Source organism: Acomys russatus, chromosome 31, assembly GCF_903995435.1.
Source record: "Acomys russatus chromosome 31, mAcoRus1.1, whole genome shotgun sequence".
NCBI lineage: Eukaryota > Metazoa > Chordata > Mammalia > Rodentia > Muridae > Acomys > Acomys russatus.
In genome coordinates this window covers 10,516,271-10,531,872 of record NC_067167.1, presented here as the reverse complement: position 1 = coordinate 10,531,872, position 15,602 = coordinate 10,516,271, and the positions used below count along the sequence as shown (strand labels likewise).

General features: G+C 43.4%; 1 protein-coding gene and 1 non-coding gene across 2 annotated transcripts in view; one reads left to right on the top strand and one right to left on the bottom strand.

Moving 5' to 3' along the window:
* Positions 1-3,274: 3,274 nt before the first annotated feature.
* On the top strand, positions 3,275-3,415 carry LOC127183835 (small nucleolar RNA SNORA48). The gene has a single exon (XR_007830083.1). It is a non-coding gene; the product is annotated as a small nucleolar RNA SNORA48 (small nucleolar RNA).
* A 6,404-nt stretch (positions 3,416-9,819) lies between these two features.
* The window catches only part of C31H12orf42 (chromosome 31 C12orf42 homolog), a 105,383-nt gene continuing 99,600 nt past the window's right edge, over positions 9,820-15,602 (bottom strand). Inside the window, exons 6-7 of the mRNA XM_051172758.1 lie at positions 13,966-14,331; positions 9,820-10,268 (exon numbers count right to left, since the gene is read on the bottom strand). Of these exons, the coding sequence (XP_051028715.1) occupies positions 9,820-10,268; positions 13,966-14,331 (815 nt within the window). The remainder of the gene's footprint in view (positions 10,269-13,965; positions 14,332-15,602) is intronic.

Genomic DNA, 15,602 nt, shown 5'->3' with positions numbered 1-15,602 from the left:
TTTTAGTTATTTTGGAGTGGCAAAGCATTTAGCAATAGCTGCATTTAATAGAAATATGCAAAATGCCAACCCAAAAAAATGAATTAAGCAATGTTAAAGCATTACTGCTGTATCATCTCACACATGGACAACAGTACTGTGCTGTTATCAATAGGTACCCAGGAGCTCCCAATTCTAGTTCCTAAAGAGCAGTTTGTCTAGTTTTTCAGATTAAAAAGTTGCCCACATTTATAGCAAATCATAAGACTCTGTGTAGACTGAACTCATCTAAATCAAAATGAAGATGATCCAACTCAGAATCTCTGTATAGAACCATGGGTTGGAGTAACTCTTTTCGATGTAACATCACCGTTTCTTAATCTCTACAGATAAGAAAGCACATCAGAAAAAATGCTTAGACATTGGTCTGGACCAGGACAAAAGCTACCAAATTTATTTTAAGAAGCAACCTCCATAAATAGGAATCTATACCCTAAGTGTGGCAAGTACAAAACAAAGCTATATAAAATGTATTTACCAGAGCTCCATTGTGACGGAGGAGAAATGAACTTACAGAATATGTTTAGTAGGAGTTTATTATAAAAATAGTCCTGTGTGCAGACACGCCAAGGAAAAGATTGGAAAGGAGGTGCACTAGTCCGCAAATGATGCTTGTGTCCATCAGGTGATGGGGCCCGCATATAATTTTTGCCCTTGTCATACCTTCAGGTAACTTCTTTTTCTCTTATTCCATTTAAAAAAGAATAATAAAGAAGAATGTGATTTCCATTGAGAGAGAGAGAGAGAGATGGAGTAGAGGAGTTGGGGGCTGTGCCCTGTACTAATGCTGGCCTTCCCATCTGGGTTAGTGACATGCGTGCAAAGGCCCTAAAGAGAGGGGTGGGGGTGGGGGGAAGGAGGAAGGAAAGCTTCACCACACTAAATGAAAAGCAAACAATATGCATATCAGCATTTTAAGATGTACCATTCTGCTGGGAAGAGCCAAGACAAAAGAATTATCGGACACAACAGTTCAAAGCATATTGCACCTGTCAAAATGTCTGTCATCTTCTATAGAAATGCTCCTTTCTAAGAGAGAAAGGGGAAACGTCAGAAAAAGTCACCCAGGAACAACAGCTTACTTTGTCTCCTTCCTCTTGCCAACCCCTCCATCTGAAAGCCATTGAGCTCCATGATAAAGATTGCCTGGAAGGACCAGACAATAGGAAGGTCTCTTTCATTGTCAAGGACAGTTACACTTTGAAGATGACGCTCAAAAGAGGTTAAAATGGGTCAACAAGCAATTGTCAAGCCTATGCATGGACATGTGAAGAGAACATTGTTAAGGACACACGCACGCGCGCGCGCACACACACACACACACACACACACATACACACACACAAAAACCTCGATCTCAAAGAATTCAACTTTAACCTAGAGGTGCAGGAAGGAGGGAACTAACACGCGATGCTGATTTCTGATTTCACCCCGAAGAAGCATTCAAGGATCAGTTAATAGACAGTCTAGGGACAGCCTCTGCGATTCTAAACACCCAGACAGGCTGCATTAAGAGATAAGTGCAAGATAGGGCAAAATAACAAATGTAGATTTTTAAAAGCATGCAAGAAGTGGTCACTCCATGTAGGCATTTATATTATTAAGATTTATATTTTCTGGCCAGACACAGTGGTAATTTCAGCGCCTGGGAGGTCAACACAGAGGGATTGGTGCAAACTCAAGTTCACTCGGGTCTACGGCGTGAGATTCAGGCTAGCCTGAGCTGGGGAGACCATGCCTCTAAAAATGACGCGTTCTGTCTTTTCTGCTTTATGTTTTAGATAATGTATGTATCATTTAATTGGATGATTTCTAAGCAGCTGAAAGGGGATACACTTAAACAGTTATTCTTATATTTGTGCAATCTCTAGAAAACTTAGAGACCAGAGGACAGCTGACAGGAACAGCAGCATGATAGAGATGAGTCAGCCTGAAGGACGTGTGGCCTGCCTCTTATACCTCACATGTGACCCTGGACAAGGAACTTAACCTCTTTATTCTCAGTTTCAAACCTGGCTTTCAACACGAACTTCTTTCAAACTAAAACCAGAACGATAGCATTCTCAAACTGGTGAACTAGCTAGCCATGCACCTGTGCTTCAGGACTGACTTTACATCTTCAGGTGACCACCAGCCCTTAGAAGCTTCTTTTCAGCCTTGAAAATGGGTGAGAAGGAGCTGGGGAGCTGACTCAGGGGCTAAGATCACTGGCTGCTCTTCCAGAGGACCTGGTTTCAATTCCCAGCACCCACGTGGCAGCTCACAACTGTCTGTAGCTCCAGTTCCAAGGGATATGGCAGTCTTTATGAGTACCAGGTACACACGTGATGTACAGGCACATTATGCAGGCAAACACCCATACGCATAATTTTTTAAAGGATTATAAAGAAAATAAAATAAGGCTGGGAGGGAGCAGTGGCATCACAATAAAAGAATTAGAACAGAGACTGGCACAGCTTAAGGGCCTGCTATACAACAACTCTCAGAATTATTTTCATGAGCTTATAAAAATGTTTGAAAGAAACTTTCGAAAAGAATACTGAGATGTGCCATTGCAGTCAGACTGAAATTGTACTTTACCTGTAATGTATGCACAATATTTTTAGATTCAAGTTCATCCCCTGAAATATAAAGACAGTCTACCCCTTAAGAAACCCAAGAGTTCACAATGAAGTGCAGCTCTTCCTCTCCGTTGCGTTTATGACTGTCAACATATTACGCTTTAGCAATTGGCTGGCTGTAGAAACAAGCATGAGGAGACTAGGCCATTCCTTCCAAGGGACACTCACAGTTGGAGCCGTTTCTCTTGTTTTGTTTTCTGTGGTATTGGCTAAGCCCACAGCTGCATTCATTCTTTAAAAATGTATTTGGAATATTTACCAAAGGCTACCCACACTCTGCCTGCCTACATTTACTTTTAATGATGGCTTGCTTTTGGTTATTAATGTTCAAAGTTACAAACAAAGGCAAATGATAAAGCATTTAAGAACCTCCCATCGGACCCCAGCACCTCCCATTCCTCCCTTGCCCTGGTGACAACACATGTTTGTTTATAGATCTTCAGGTACATTTCATTTCATTGTTTAATAATTAGCCATGCCTTTGTTCTTGCTCAGAAATGGATTTACAAAGCTCCCAATGAGATTTAAGATTCACAAACATTCGTCATACTTTTCCATTCTTTTCCTTAAAGGGTTCTATTAAAAATGCATATACCTCCCACCTCCCCACCCCCCGCCACTGACATTGGGTGGAGAAACCTTGTTGGTGGTGGTGTTCTTATATCAGCCATTGGCAGAGCACATGGCAGTCCTTTGTTCATCCTAGCTTGATGCCTCATTGGTGCCCAAAGCTGTTTTATGCCCAGGACTCACAAAAATCAAATTCAGGCAGCGCAGCATGGAAGGAGGAAGACAGACAGATGCCTGCAGACCACCATGCCACCCACAGACCTGCCCTCCAGCGCACATCACAGACCGGCCATAGACACCTACTTACCACCAGACCATACAACAGGGACAGAGGCTGTCGCCTAGGGCCTGTCAGCTGCATGGTCAGCCTGCAGTGGGAGCCACGACAATGTGCAAGTATGTGGTGGACAGATGGGAGAGAAAGAAAAGTGGAGCAGTGTGAGCATTATGAAGAGAGATGAAGATGAGTAGCCTGTTGGGAGTGACCAGCCCCACCTCCTGGGGCCATGGCGAGGTCCCAGGCTGAGCCACTCCTGAGGGCCATGTCTGAGTATATGACTATGCAGCAGCAGGGGTCAGTGTCAATGTCCGTGGCTCATATTACCACTAGAGAGCATGGCGATGTCCCTGGTTGGGGCAGCGGCTGAGGATTGCATGGCTGTCCAGAGACTGTGCAGAACTGGCCCTGCCCCTCATTAGATGTGGGACTCTGGAGTGCTGGCCACATTCCTCGCTGGCTGCAGCAGCACTTGCGGAGAACAAACCCTGCAACCCACCTAGAAAGCACTGTGGAGCTGACCCTGGTGGGGGTGGGGTACAGGAAAGCCAATCCCAAGTGAGAGAGCTGGACCTGACAGTTGTCTGCTATGAGGCATCCAGGGGTAGGGGATAAAGCCTTCCTCCACCTCGCCCCTCACCATCTACAACAGCTGAGAGAGTTGGCCCTGAGGTCCTGAGAGTAGGTGAGCTGGCCCTGCCTCTCAGCGGCTGCAGCACTCAGTAGCTCAGATGCTGTACCTTGCCTGTGAAACATAGTGGAGCTGGCCCCAATGACCAAGGCATGGGTGAGCCAGCCTGGAGGGTGTGAGAGCAGGAGAGCTGTCCCAGCCCCTCACATGTTGCAGCACGTGAGAGAGTGTCGCCCCCTAACCCCCACACTTTGACTGTGCAGCACAGTGGAGCTGGTTCTGGAGGCATGAGTGAAGATAAGCAAGCCCTGAGGCTATGAGAGCAGGAGAGCTAATCCTGCCTCCTGCTTATGGCAGCACTAGGTGGCCCAGGCAGAGCAGTGCTGGAGAACTTGCCCTGGTGGTATGGATAAGGGAAAGCCAGCATGCTGACCAGCTCAGCAACCACCCAGGCTCAGATCCAGGGCACTGAGTTGGCCTACCCCAAAGTCTATATCTTCTGTGAATGCTGACCCAAAGCTGAAGCATCTCCATAGCATAGGTCAAGAATCTTGAACTGGACCAATGACTCATTACAATGAACATTTGCAAGTGAAGATGTGTGGATAGAGGGGCATACTATGGGACACACTGTGACAGACTACAGCTTCCACGAGGGATGGTGGTGGTGGTGGTGGTTGTTGTTGTGGTTGTTGTTGTTTGTGCATTTTTCTTTTTTATTTGGGGAGGAGGAGTTTGCAAGGGAAAAGGACACATATGAGGGGATGAAGAGATGAGTGGGACTGGAGTGCATGATGTGAAACTCACAAAGAATAGAAAATTAAAAAGAAAAAAGAGGGAATATATATATATACCTCTGGATGCACAAATATTGGTTGGCCCCTGACTGCTACTTCTTATGCTTCAGAGTAGTTTGTGCATCCCCCAAATTTTCTACTCTTCAAAATTAATTAAACTCAACCACTGAAAGCCTTCAATAATTCTTCTAGCCTAAATGACCCAAAATCTCCACTGTATTTATCCTCCTTTCAAAATCTTCTGAGGGAATTGAGTGCGGCATTTGGGATTTGGGGTGGTAGTATGCCTGTGAACTCTATCTTGCGTCGTGGCAGCTCATCCGTCTTGTTCAACACTTTCCATCAGGGTGCAGGGTCATGCTGTCATAAACAGCATTGAGATATCTGCATCAAAATACATAACTGAGATCAACAGGTTGTTTGGTTTGGTTCATAATTGACAACAAGTGGACTTTAAATTGTTGAAGAATTTAGATTCTAGGACAGTTGCTAAAGGACTATCAGCATTACAGAGGCTCATCACCGAGGCTTCCTTGGACAAAATGGATTTTCACCTCAAACATCAAAAGACAAAAACAAAACAAACAAGCAAACAAAAAAACCTAGCACATATTAGGTATTCAATCAATTCTATAAAATGAATGAAAGAACTAATTCTAAAACTTGGTCTCACTTGTCAATGGAAAAGGATTGTTTCTCTTTTAGTCAAAATTACCAGTGGGGTTCCTGGAACAAGATGAGAAAAATTAGTGTTGGTTGGTTGGCACCGTTCTGAATGCTGTTACTGGGCCTCCCTCAAATGGTTAAGTGTCAATCAACACTTCACCAACTACTGCTTCGAGGTGGATTCCAGAGTCACTAAGTTACTAGATCAGACTGAATTCTCTGCGGGAAAATACAAGTGGGGAGATTGAAGGAGAAAGGAGTGGGGGCCTAGTCATAGGGCAAAAAGGAACCCGGAAAATCTAAGTTGATGAAGATGATGGTGATGATCATGTTTCAAAGACCTTGGACAATGTCAAAGAGAAAGCACACACCTTCAGAACTCTGAAGCAGTCCTCCTAACAACCTCTGATAACAACCTCTATTCTGGGGCCTTTGTTATGTCCAATCCTCAACATACGTTTACAGTTACAAAGAACATTGCCTTAGGACCAAAGAGATGGCTCAGCACTTAAGGGCACTAAGTGTTCTTCCAGAGGACCCAGGTTCAATTCTTGGCACACACATGGTAGTTAACAACTGTATGTAAGCCCAGTTCCCCATCATGCAATGCTCTCTTATGGCCTCTGTATGTACTGCATGAAGTGTACAGTACATGTGTGTAGACTAAACACCCCACACATAAAATAAAAATGATTTCCCACAAATTGCCTTAGTCTTTCTCCTCTGTGTGAAATCTCATAACCGTTCATAGAAAGTTGGCCTAAAATTATCACACCTGGGGAATGCCAACTGCAATTTCTGTAAGAAGAATTTTTCTAAATGGAAGGTTTAGCAAGACGTTGACGACCTGAAAAATCCAACATCCAAGGGTCTGGCACAGGGGATCCATAAGCTCTGGCTAGCCTGGGCTACACTGTAGGACCCCTTTCTTAGAAGAAATTAAATAAATGCATTGAAGGTTCTAAGTGAACGGTTAATTTGTCAATTATTTATTGTTGTCATCAAAGAAAATATGGAACTTGCTTTGTATATGACGTCGTGGTGTGGCACTCATGAGCACGGCATCCTACTGCTGCCTTCCTGGTTCTGTGAGGAAGGGTAACAATCTATCCTTCAGAGAGGAAGGAGCCTCAGTTGATGAAATGCCTCCCTGAGATCCAGCTGTAGGGCATTTTCTCAATTAGTGATCCATGTGGGAGAGCCCGGTCCATTGTGGGTGAAGCCATTCCTGGGCAGGTGGTCCTGGGCTGTATAAGAAAGCAGGCAGAGCAAGCCACATGAAGCAGACCAGTAAGCCGCATCCCTCCATGGCCTCTGCATCAGCTCCTGCCTCCTGGTCCCAGCCCTGCTAATTATTATCAGCATGACTCACTTGTCAGTGCAGACTCTTGCTGTTAGAGATGCGTTGGCTTGATAGGAAGTTTCATCTTCGAATTATCCTTTGCAGCAGACGAAACAGGTCACCTCAGTTGAACAGTGAAGAAGCTCGGGTCAAATGGAGGAAGTAGTGCCAAGTCCCGATCACCATTACAGAACACTTGCTCGCCTTCTACAGTGTCCCCTTCTGTCACCTTCAGGAGTTTGATGGCGGTCACCTCTAGTCATCTTGGAAAATGCTGCATCTTTTGTAAACTCCAGAATTGCCTTCCCTTATCGTCTAAATCATTGTTCACAGAGTTGCTATCATCCCAATGACCTGACTGCTAAGAACCCCTGATCTGATCCTGCTTTGCTCTAAAACGTATTGCATATTGTCAGACCAGAATTATGATCTCCTTCTCTCCACAATGTCCTCAGGAGGTCAGGGAATTCAGGCAGAATTCCTATATCTACTTCACCTATGCATAAGCAGCACGGTACACAATTTTAATTATAGACACTCGTAGAGTGTACACACATCACAAACATACAGTCTACTAGCCTTAATACACACTATATGACAGAATTTCATAATATCATTTTGAAGTTGTTTTTATATATTTTATATAATTATTGTCACTAAAAAAATAAAGCTTCCTTATCTGTGAAATGGAGACACTGTAAGTCATTGTAAGGACATGATGTCATTGTAAGGAGTAACTGAATTATTACTGAACATCAAGTACTCAGAACAGCCCCTAATAGGCAATAAATAAATATTAACTCCAGAAGTTGTTGCTTATTTAATTATTTTATGTGTTACAAAAGGAGCTCTTGATTTATGAATATTCTTCATCAAAGTATCTCTCAAATATCTCCTCCACGAATGCACCAGCACTTTACGTCCAACAATATCACATTTTAAAACACAATGTTCAGATAATTATTTTTCCATGAAGAAGACATTTTACATCGGTTATAAGACTCTTATAGGATAAGAGTAATCAATGGGCTTTAAATGAAAACACATCTCTTTATAAGAAAGAAGAGTGAGCTGTAATTTTGAACCTATAAAGCAGATTGCCCTAGCATATGAGACCTCATTCTTGTCCTCACTGCCTGGGTTGTACATAAATGCACATCATGTATTTCCTGACTTTGAATTGTAAATGTATAGTTCAGCGCTGTTTTCCAAAGTAATAGCAAATAGCCCAGTACATTTCTCTTTGTGTCTAAGTTCCAGTAGTAGTTTTGGTGTACGAGCCCATGCCTGTGACAGTCAGGGTTAGGCGAGCTTCTCTTCCATCACTAAGTGCGTTCAGGGCTGGACCAACTGAGTTTTCTCCCAAAGGCATGTACTCAAAAAACGAGAAATAGCCAGCTACATCTCATTCATTATTCGAGTGAAAAATGGGATTCTTGAAGGGGACTGCTTGGCAATCTCTGGCTATTACCCCGTTTATTTGAAAAGAAATCCTCACCTTAAAGTGTGCTTAGAGTTTTCAGCAATGCTTTGTCAAATATTGTTTCATATGTATGTCACAGAATAATTGTGCTAGTAGATATTGCCTTAGATTAGTTTTTAAATCTGAGCACAGGCTGGGCATGGTGGTACACATCTTTAATCCCAGCTTCCTTTGGAGGCAGAGGCCAGATCATCTCTGTGAGTTTGAGACCAGCAGAGCTTCTTCTTTTGCATTGAATTTTTAGATAAATTTGCTTATGTGCAGGCTCTATAGGTAGGGAGTCCATCTGCCGTGTCAAGCCCAGATTCTGTTTTAGCATCAGCTGTTAAGAATTTTAGCCAATTTGGTTTCGAATCTCCTTAGGCAGTGCTACCCTGCTCTGAAAACACTGTGTGCTAACTCACGATTGAATCATGTGTTAGAATTCCCCAGAATCAAAACTCTATAAAACCCATACAGGCATACATACTACGTTAAACTAAAAAGAAAATATTAATGTAATATTTATAACCTTTATGTATCACACTTCCCCAGTCCAAGCCTGTGGGGAAACTGCAAGACTGAAGAAAGACTGCACACTGATCACACTGGTGCCCACTTCTTCATGGACATTAAAAGGAACAAATGTTGTCCCATAAAATCACTGATAAAGCTATCAGACACTATATTGTGTTGAAAAGCAATCGTGTGAGTCTGTTAAGTGACCCATAAACGTTTTAAATGTGTTGTTTAGGATGACCAGCTTGCTAGTACATTCCCTAAAGTTGCCAGACTATTCTATTACAAACCAAAAGCTTTGGAATCTTCCCCCTTTAAAACAAACACTAAACTTACTTCTAAGTGTTCAAAGCCACCAGCTAGGATCTGGCTTCAGGTTTCTGATACACCTTTCATATAGCCTGAAGAATTTCCTTAGGCACTTCAGGAGTAATCAAACTTCATGTTAACTATTAAATTGCAGGCATTTTGGCTATGTTTTCCAAATGTCTCCGTAGAAATCCCAAAGTCCCTTAGAAAATATCCTTAGCCCTAAGCCGAGGCTGGGAAGTGAAATCCTTTACCTGTAATAGCAAAACAAAAGCCTGACCTCCGATCCCAGCAGGCCATGCTGCAAAGTGGCACGTGGTGCACCCCGGTCCTCATTGTGCAGCACAAATTCTTTGTAACAGTGGGAGACACTGCAGAACAAAAATACTATCACAAATGCTTCAAAAAGAACATTTTTGGGGGGCTGCGATAGAGACTTTTGACATTATTTATTAGGTTCAAAAATGCTTCACAAAGCCTAACAATGGTTCTGTGGAAATCAATACATCTGAGGCCCTTTCTGTTGTTGTGGCCAGGCATTGACTGGAAGATGAGAAGCACTCACAGAACAATTCCTTCTCAGCAGTCAGTGTAAGTGAGCATTCACCACTGGCCTCGAAAGAGTCTGTGAGCAAGCAGTATGGAAACACCGTGGTGGGCGCGGGGCTGCTGAGGAGCGAGCCTTCATTAACTTTTTGGAAAATAAATGGGTAGAAGAGCCCACGAGCAGAGGCAGGGGCTCTTTGGCCGCAGGGACATGGAAGGCAATAGCTGCCTTTGCCCTCCGTTCTGTGGGGGTTTGAAGATGCTTGGGGGTCATCTCAAATGTTCTGGTGCCTCTTGCTAATGCATTTCCGTAGACGGATAGGAAATCTCTGTGTGTCAGGGGTCCCGAGGCCGAGGCTGAGGCTGAGGCTGACGCTTTATCCTGCTGCACAGCTTCTGAGGAGGTCTTACAGTTTATCTGCTGGGAAGAGGAGTTCTGACTGGCGCTACTGCAGAGGCCAATGGCGGTAAAAGGCCTCAGAACAGGATCTGGAAGGCAAAGCAGAGCCATAGCTGAACTTCAGCCTAACGCAAGCGGGCCACCATCTTCTGATTCTGGGAACTTTGTAAAGAGAAAAGTTATATGCAAGGAAGGATCAACAGCCCACTCACACACTGACAATTGATGATCTGAAAACAAATCCAGAAGCTAGTTATTCCATTTTTATTAGAAATTGTAAAACCAGCTGAAAATGAAAATAAATAAATAAGTAAGTAAATAAATAGATTACCCCGAAGCTGAGTCTATACGCAACAATACATTCTCCCACTGACGTTAATATCAGGTTTAATTTTCCCTCTTTGCTCAATCATACTTCCATTGCTATATATTCTATTTGCATTTTTATGTGTATGGTCTTACATTGTTTTTAGTTGAGAAATTCTATACATTGACCTACACCCATTAGAAGTCTCTTCCTTTAGTGATAAATTAAGATAATTTACATGTTTTAAATCATCCTCCGCAAGTCTCTGATGGACTTCTTAGTAACAGGAACATTCCTAGAATATTTTTAAACAACCCACAGAATTATTTTCAAGTTCAAAAATGTATAAAATTAGAATGCATAATGCCATCTTCCTAACACAGAGTGTCAGACAGCCAAAGTATCTCTAAGGAATTCAATTCAATTCCTGCCATCTTGCTTTGTTCTTACTAGGCACTGAGAGTCTTCCACTGTGTGCTCAATTTACCTGACTGACAGACAGACAGACAGACAGACAGACAACACAAGAACAGTGTAGTGAATCTGACTGATCCAAAGTGAGAATTATTCCTGAATATAAAAGTGGAACAGCCTTTCCAAATGTGTGAGTGAGTGACAGCTTTCAAACCCAGTGCTGTGCAAAAACTAATAACACCCATTAGTGTGGACTTCCAGGCCTAGTGGCGGAGCCATTTAATTAGTGTGTATCAAGAATCTACTTCTACTGAACTTCTGGAACGTAACATAATAAGGCATGGTGTAGGCAGAGTGCGCTGTCCTGTCTCTTAAGCTGAAATATGGACATCCCTTCAAAACACTCCAGTATAATCATGTTGAGGCATTGGCAAGCAACAGGTTTAGCGTGACAGTACAGTCTACCAAAATCTGGGCTGTCGGAGTCTAATCCTAGAACATCAACTGGCCTAAGCTCCCTTGTTCTCACCGGGAACATGGAGCTTTTACTACGTATGTCACTTGATTGCCAGTGAAATGATACTTGTTCTGTTCATTCATTTGCTGGCTAACATAGGAATTAGCCCAACAGCGTTCAAAACATTAAGGGTACAGAAGAGAACAAGGCAACCAGATCTCCCTGTGCTTCCGTTCTCCTTGTGGGAGGAGGAGGAGGAGGAGGAGGAGGAGGAGGAGGAGGAGGAGGAGGAGGAGGAGGAGTGAGTTTAGAAGTCTCAATGTATTGATAAATTCTGAGGGGGAAAACTAAAGCAAGAAAAGGAGGCTAGGAAAGAACAAGCCTGTCATACCTCACTAAAGACTTGAACAGGGCGAAATGAGGCTGGTTAAATGTCTGCAGGAAGTCCGGGACAAAGGGGTTACCATTGAGGACAATGAAAGTGCTCAAGGCGGAAGAACTGACATTGATGTTCTGACCTGGAGCCAGAGAGAGAAGCCTGAATCCTGACTTTGACCCTACCATAAGAGAACCCTCAACGGGCCTCTGGTTCTGTTTCTAAACCGTGAGAAACTGCCATCTTCTATCTCAATAGAGAGATCATAAGATTTACACTGAAGTTGTGTGCTCGCATTGGTACATTACCCTATATGGAGCAAGACTCAAGAGAAGTTAACCAGGCCGGAGGGACGGCTCAGTTGATAAAGTACTCACCGCAAAAGCATCAGATACTCAAAGGAGGCTGTGTGAAAACACTTGGTGTGGGAACGTGTGTCTGCAGTTGCAGAGTGAGGGACGGGGAGATGGAAGGAACCCTGGGATTCTCTGGCCAGGCAGTCTAACCTAAGGAGTGAGATCCAGACCAACAAACTCTGTCTAAAAAGGAGGCTGACTCCTAAGAATGACGTATGAGGTTGTCCTCTGACCTTCCCACGCATATTCATGGACACACACACACACACACACATACACACATGCGCGTGCACATGCACACTTTTACATATGCACACAGGTACCTGCACACACACAAACATACATTTTTTTTAAAGTGTTAACCACATCACAGAAACCGCAACCCATCATTGGGTCCAGCATCTCAGAAATGAAAGAATCTCAGATACTGTGTCAGCGGACTATCTTATCCAACCTGTCTTAGCATCTGGAGTAAAATCTCTTTCCTCCTTGTCCCCCGTCCTGACCCAAAATAAAAATAATTGTCACAAAAGTGCTACATAACATCAATCCAATCCTTCCTTCTATGTGACAGTTCCTGGTGTTTTCCTTCTAGTTCCTTTCCAGCTTGGACATCAGCATCATTAACGCCACCAACAGTATATAGTCTCTACTGTGTTTAGGGAACATTTTTTTTTAAATGAACCCTCTAATTACAAGTACTCTTCATAGCAATAATTATCCTTGATTGACAGAAGAAAAGAGCAAGCTCAAAGAACATTGGTAGACCTGTATCATGGCTTCAGAATGTGTGTGTGTGTGTGTGTGTGTGTGTGTGTGAGAGAGAGAGAGAGAGAGAGAGAGAGAGAGAGAGAGAGAGAGAGAGAGAGAGAGAAGGGACTTGACCCAAGATCTTCACTTCCAAACCCTTTTTTCTTATGTTCCATTTCCTTATGTTTAGTGATTAATTTTTAAAAAATCTATGTGTGTACATGTGTATGCCTGAGTGTGTATGTACCTACCCTATGTGTGCATGTACACACACTCCACACACATGTGAGTGTGTGAACACAGAGTCATGCACGCAGCAGCATGTGCGTGGAGGTCAGAGGGCAACTTCAAGTTTTAGTCCTCACCTCTTACCTGGTTTGAGACAGCCTCTCTGGTGGTGATGGTGGTGGTGGTGGTGATAGTGGTTGTGGTGATGGTGGTGGTGGTGATGCTTGTGGTGATGGTGGTGGTGGTGGTGCTGCTGCTGCTGCTGCTGCTGCTGATGATGATGATGATGATGATGATAATGATGTTTTAACCACTGTGTGTACTCTGTTCTCACTGTGGAGGCACTGGGATTATAGACATGTGCTTATATGCTCAGCTTAAATGGCTTCTAGAGACTCAAGCTCAGGTCTTTCAAACACTAAACTGTTTCCCCCACCCTCTGTTTCCTCACTTTTGACAATTTCTCCTTCTATGGAAGCTGAGGTTGAAACGCTTCATTCTCACACATACTACCCTTTCCTATTAATTCCCGGCGTCTTTATTTGTAAGATGGGGAGACGAGCTGCCTAAATGTTATGGTCTGGTTTTGTCAATTGACCCGAAATGCTCAACATAGATCCTAGCACACGATAAAAGCTTAACATATACGTAGACTAGAACCTACCACCGCTACTGTCTGCTGCAACACCTGAATTAGCAACTCACATCTGCTATCTCCTCACATGTCACCCTTGTCGAAAGTATTCTGATGTCTAGCTGACATAGCTCTTACCATACTTCTAGAATATGGCCTACCATTGGCTCAATAACCAGTGGCTTTGTTTACATTAAAATTAAATCCGGAAAGAGACAAACTGAGAAAAGAATGGTTAGAACCCACGATGCGATTGATACCTACCAGAATCTCCCCTGGGCTTGCCCGAGGGATGGCTCTGTAGTGGTACATGTCTACCCGCAGCTTCCATAGGAGTGGCATTCACTGAATATAGTCTCTTAAAAGACTTATTTGACGCTTGCTTTTCCAGAAATGGGCTGATCCAGGCCTGGTTGGATGGTCTTCTAGGCAGTTGCTGCACTTCTTCTTTGACAGTAAAGAACATGTCATCTTCACCCATTTCACTGGATGGTGATGGGGAAGAGCAGGCTTCTTCACAAAAGTCTTCATCGAAAGCAATTGTGCTCACGGGCGTATTGGGAATTATGTACTGCTGAGTAGTGCAAAGTCGTCTTTTATCTGTCATTGGACTGTGAGTCCCCACAAATCCTGTAAGAGGGAAATACATTAGTTTGAAAGACTCACTTCAAAATCATCTTCTGGATTAATAGAAGGGAGGAAGGATCAAGCTATACATGGATTTCTGTGTATTTTTTCTGTTTCAAACTTGAGCAAACACATGTAAATGACCATGATAGAAACTGGGAATAAAAAGAAAAGGTGGGAGAAGTGTGGAGGGAATCGTAAAGGGCTTTGAATACTTAAGTCCGAGGCATGTAGCCGATACTGTATGAGGGCCTGACCATAGTTGCCGCTTAATCTTTGCAAGAGCCATAGGTAGATGAGAGGATTATCTCCATTGTATAGTCAGAACACTAGCTTGAAGCTTAAAAGTCACACACGCACACACACACACACACACACACACACGCAAAGCTGTGCTGAAGTTCTGATTTGCAATACCTGCACATGTGACCTCCAATATCTGCCCATGTGATCTTGCTAGGGAATAAAGTTTTTAAAAATATAATTAAAGATGAAGTCATGCTAAATTGAGGGTTCGTTTTGCTTATCCACATTAGAAGGCCGAGACACACGAGAGTGTACGCTGCGTAAAGGAACAGATTTAGGTGAAGCCCAGTGACGCTGGTGACAGCGACTAGGAGCTGACAAACACAAGGGTCTACTAGAAGGAAGAAGCAAACTTCTTCTACAGCCTTCTGAGGGAGCATACCCAGGCCGACACCTTGATTTGGGGCTTGCAGTCTCCAGGCTGGAAAAAATTAATTTCTGTTATTTTTTTTAAGCCACCCATTTTGTCACCATTTCTTACAACGGCCCAAGAAACCAAGATACACTTAGACCAGGGAGGTTGGCCCAAGATCACAAACATGTTAACTAGCAGAGTTGGAACTTTAGCCCAGACTCTCAATCCCACAACACAAGCCCAGTGGTCAAGACACTTCTTTAGATGGACCAGCAAGGCAAAAAACACAGTGCTTTACGCCTCTTTAGAGGGTGAGGGAGACGGCTCAGTCAAGTGCTCACCTTGCAAGCATCCTGATATCTGAGTCAGATATCCCAGAACCCCTGGTTGTGTGTGTGTCTGTGTGTGTGTGTCCCATGTATGTATACATCATACATACATACATACATACATACATACATACATACATACATACACATACATACAGCAAATCTGTAATCTCAATGTTGTGGAATCAGCGATAGTTGGATCTCTGCAGTTCAGTGGCCAGTAACCTAGACTGCTTGGCAAGTTCCGGGCCAAGGAGAGAACAAAGGTGAGAGAGTCTCCAATC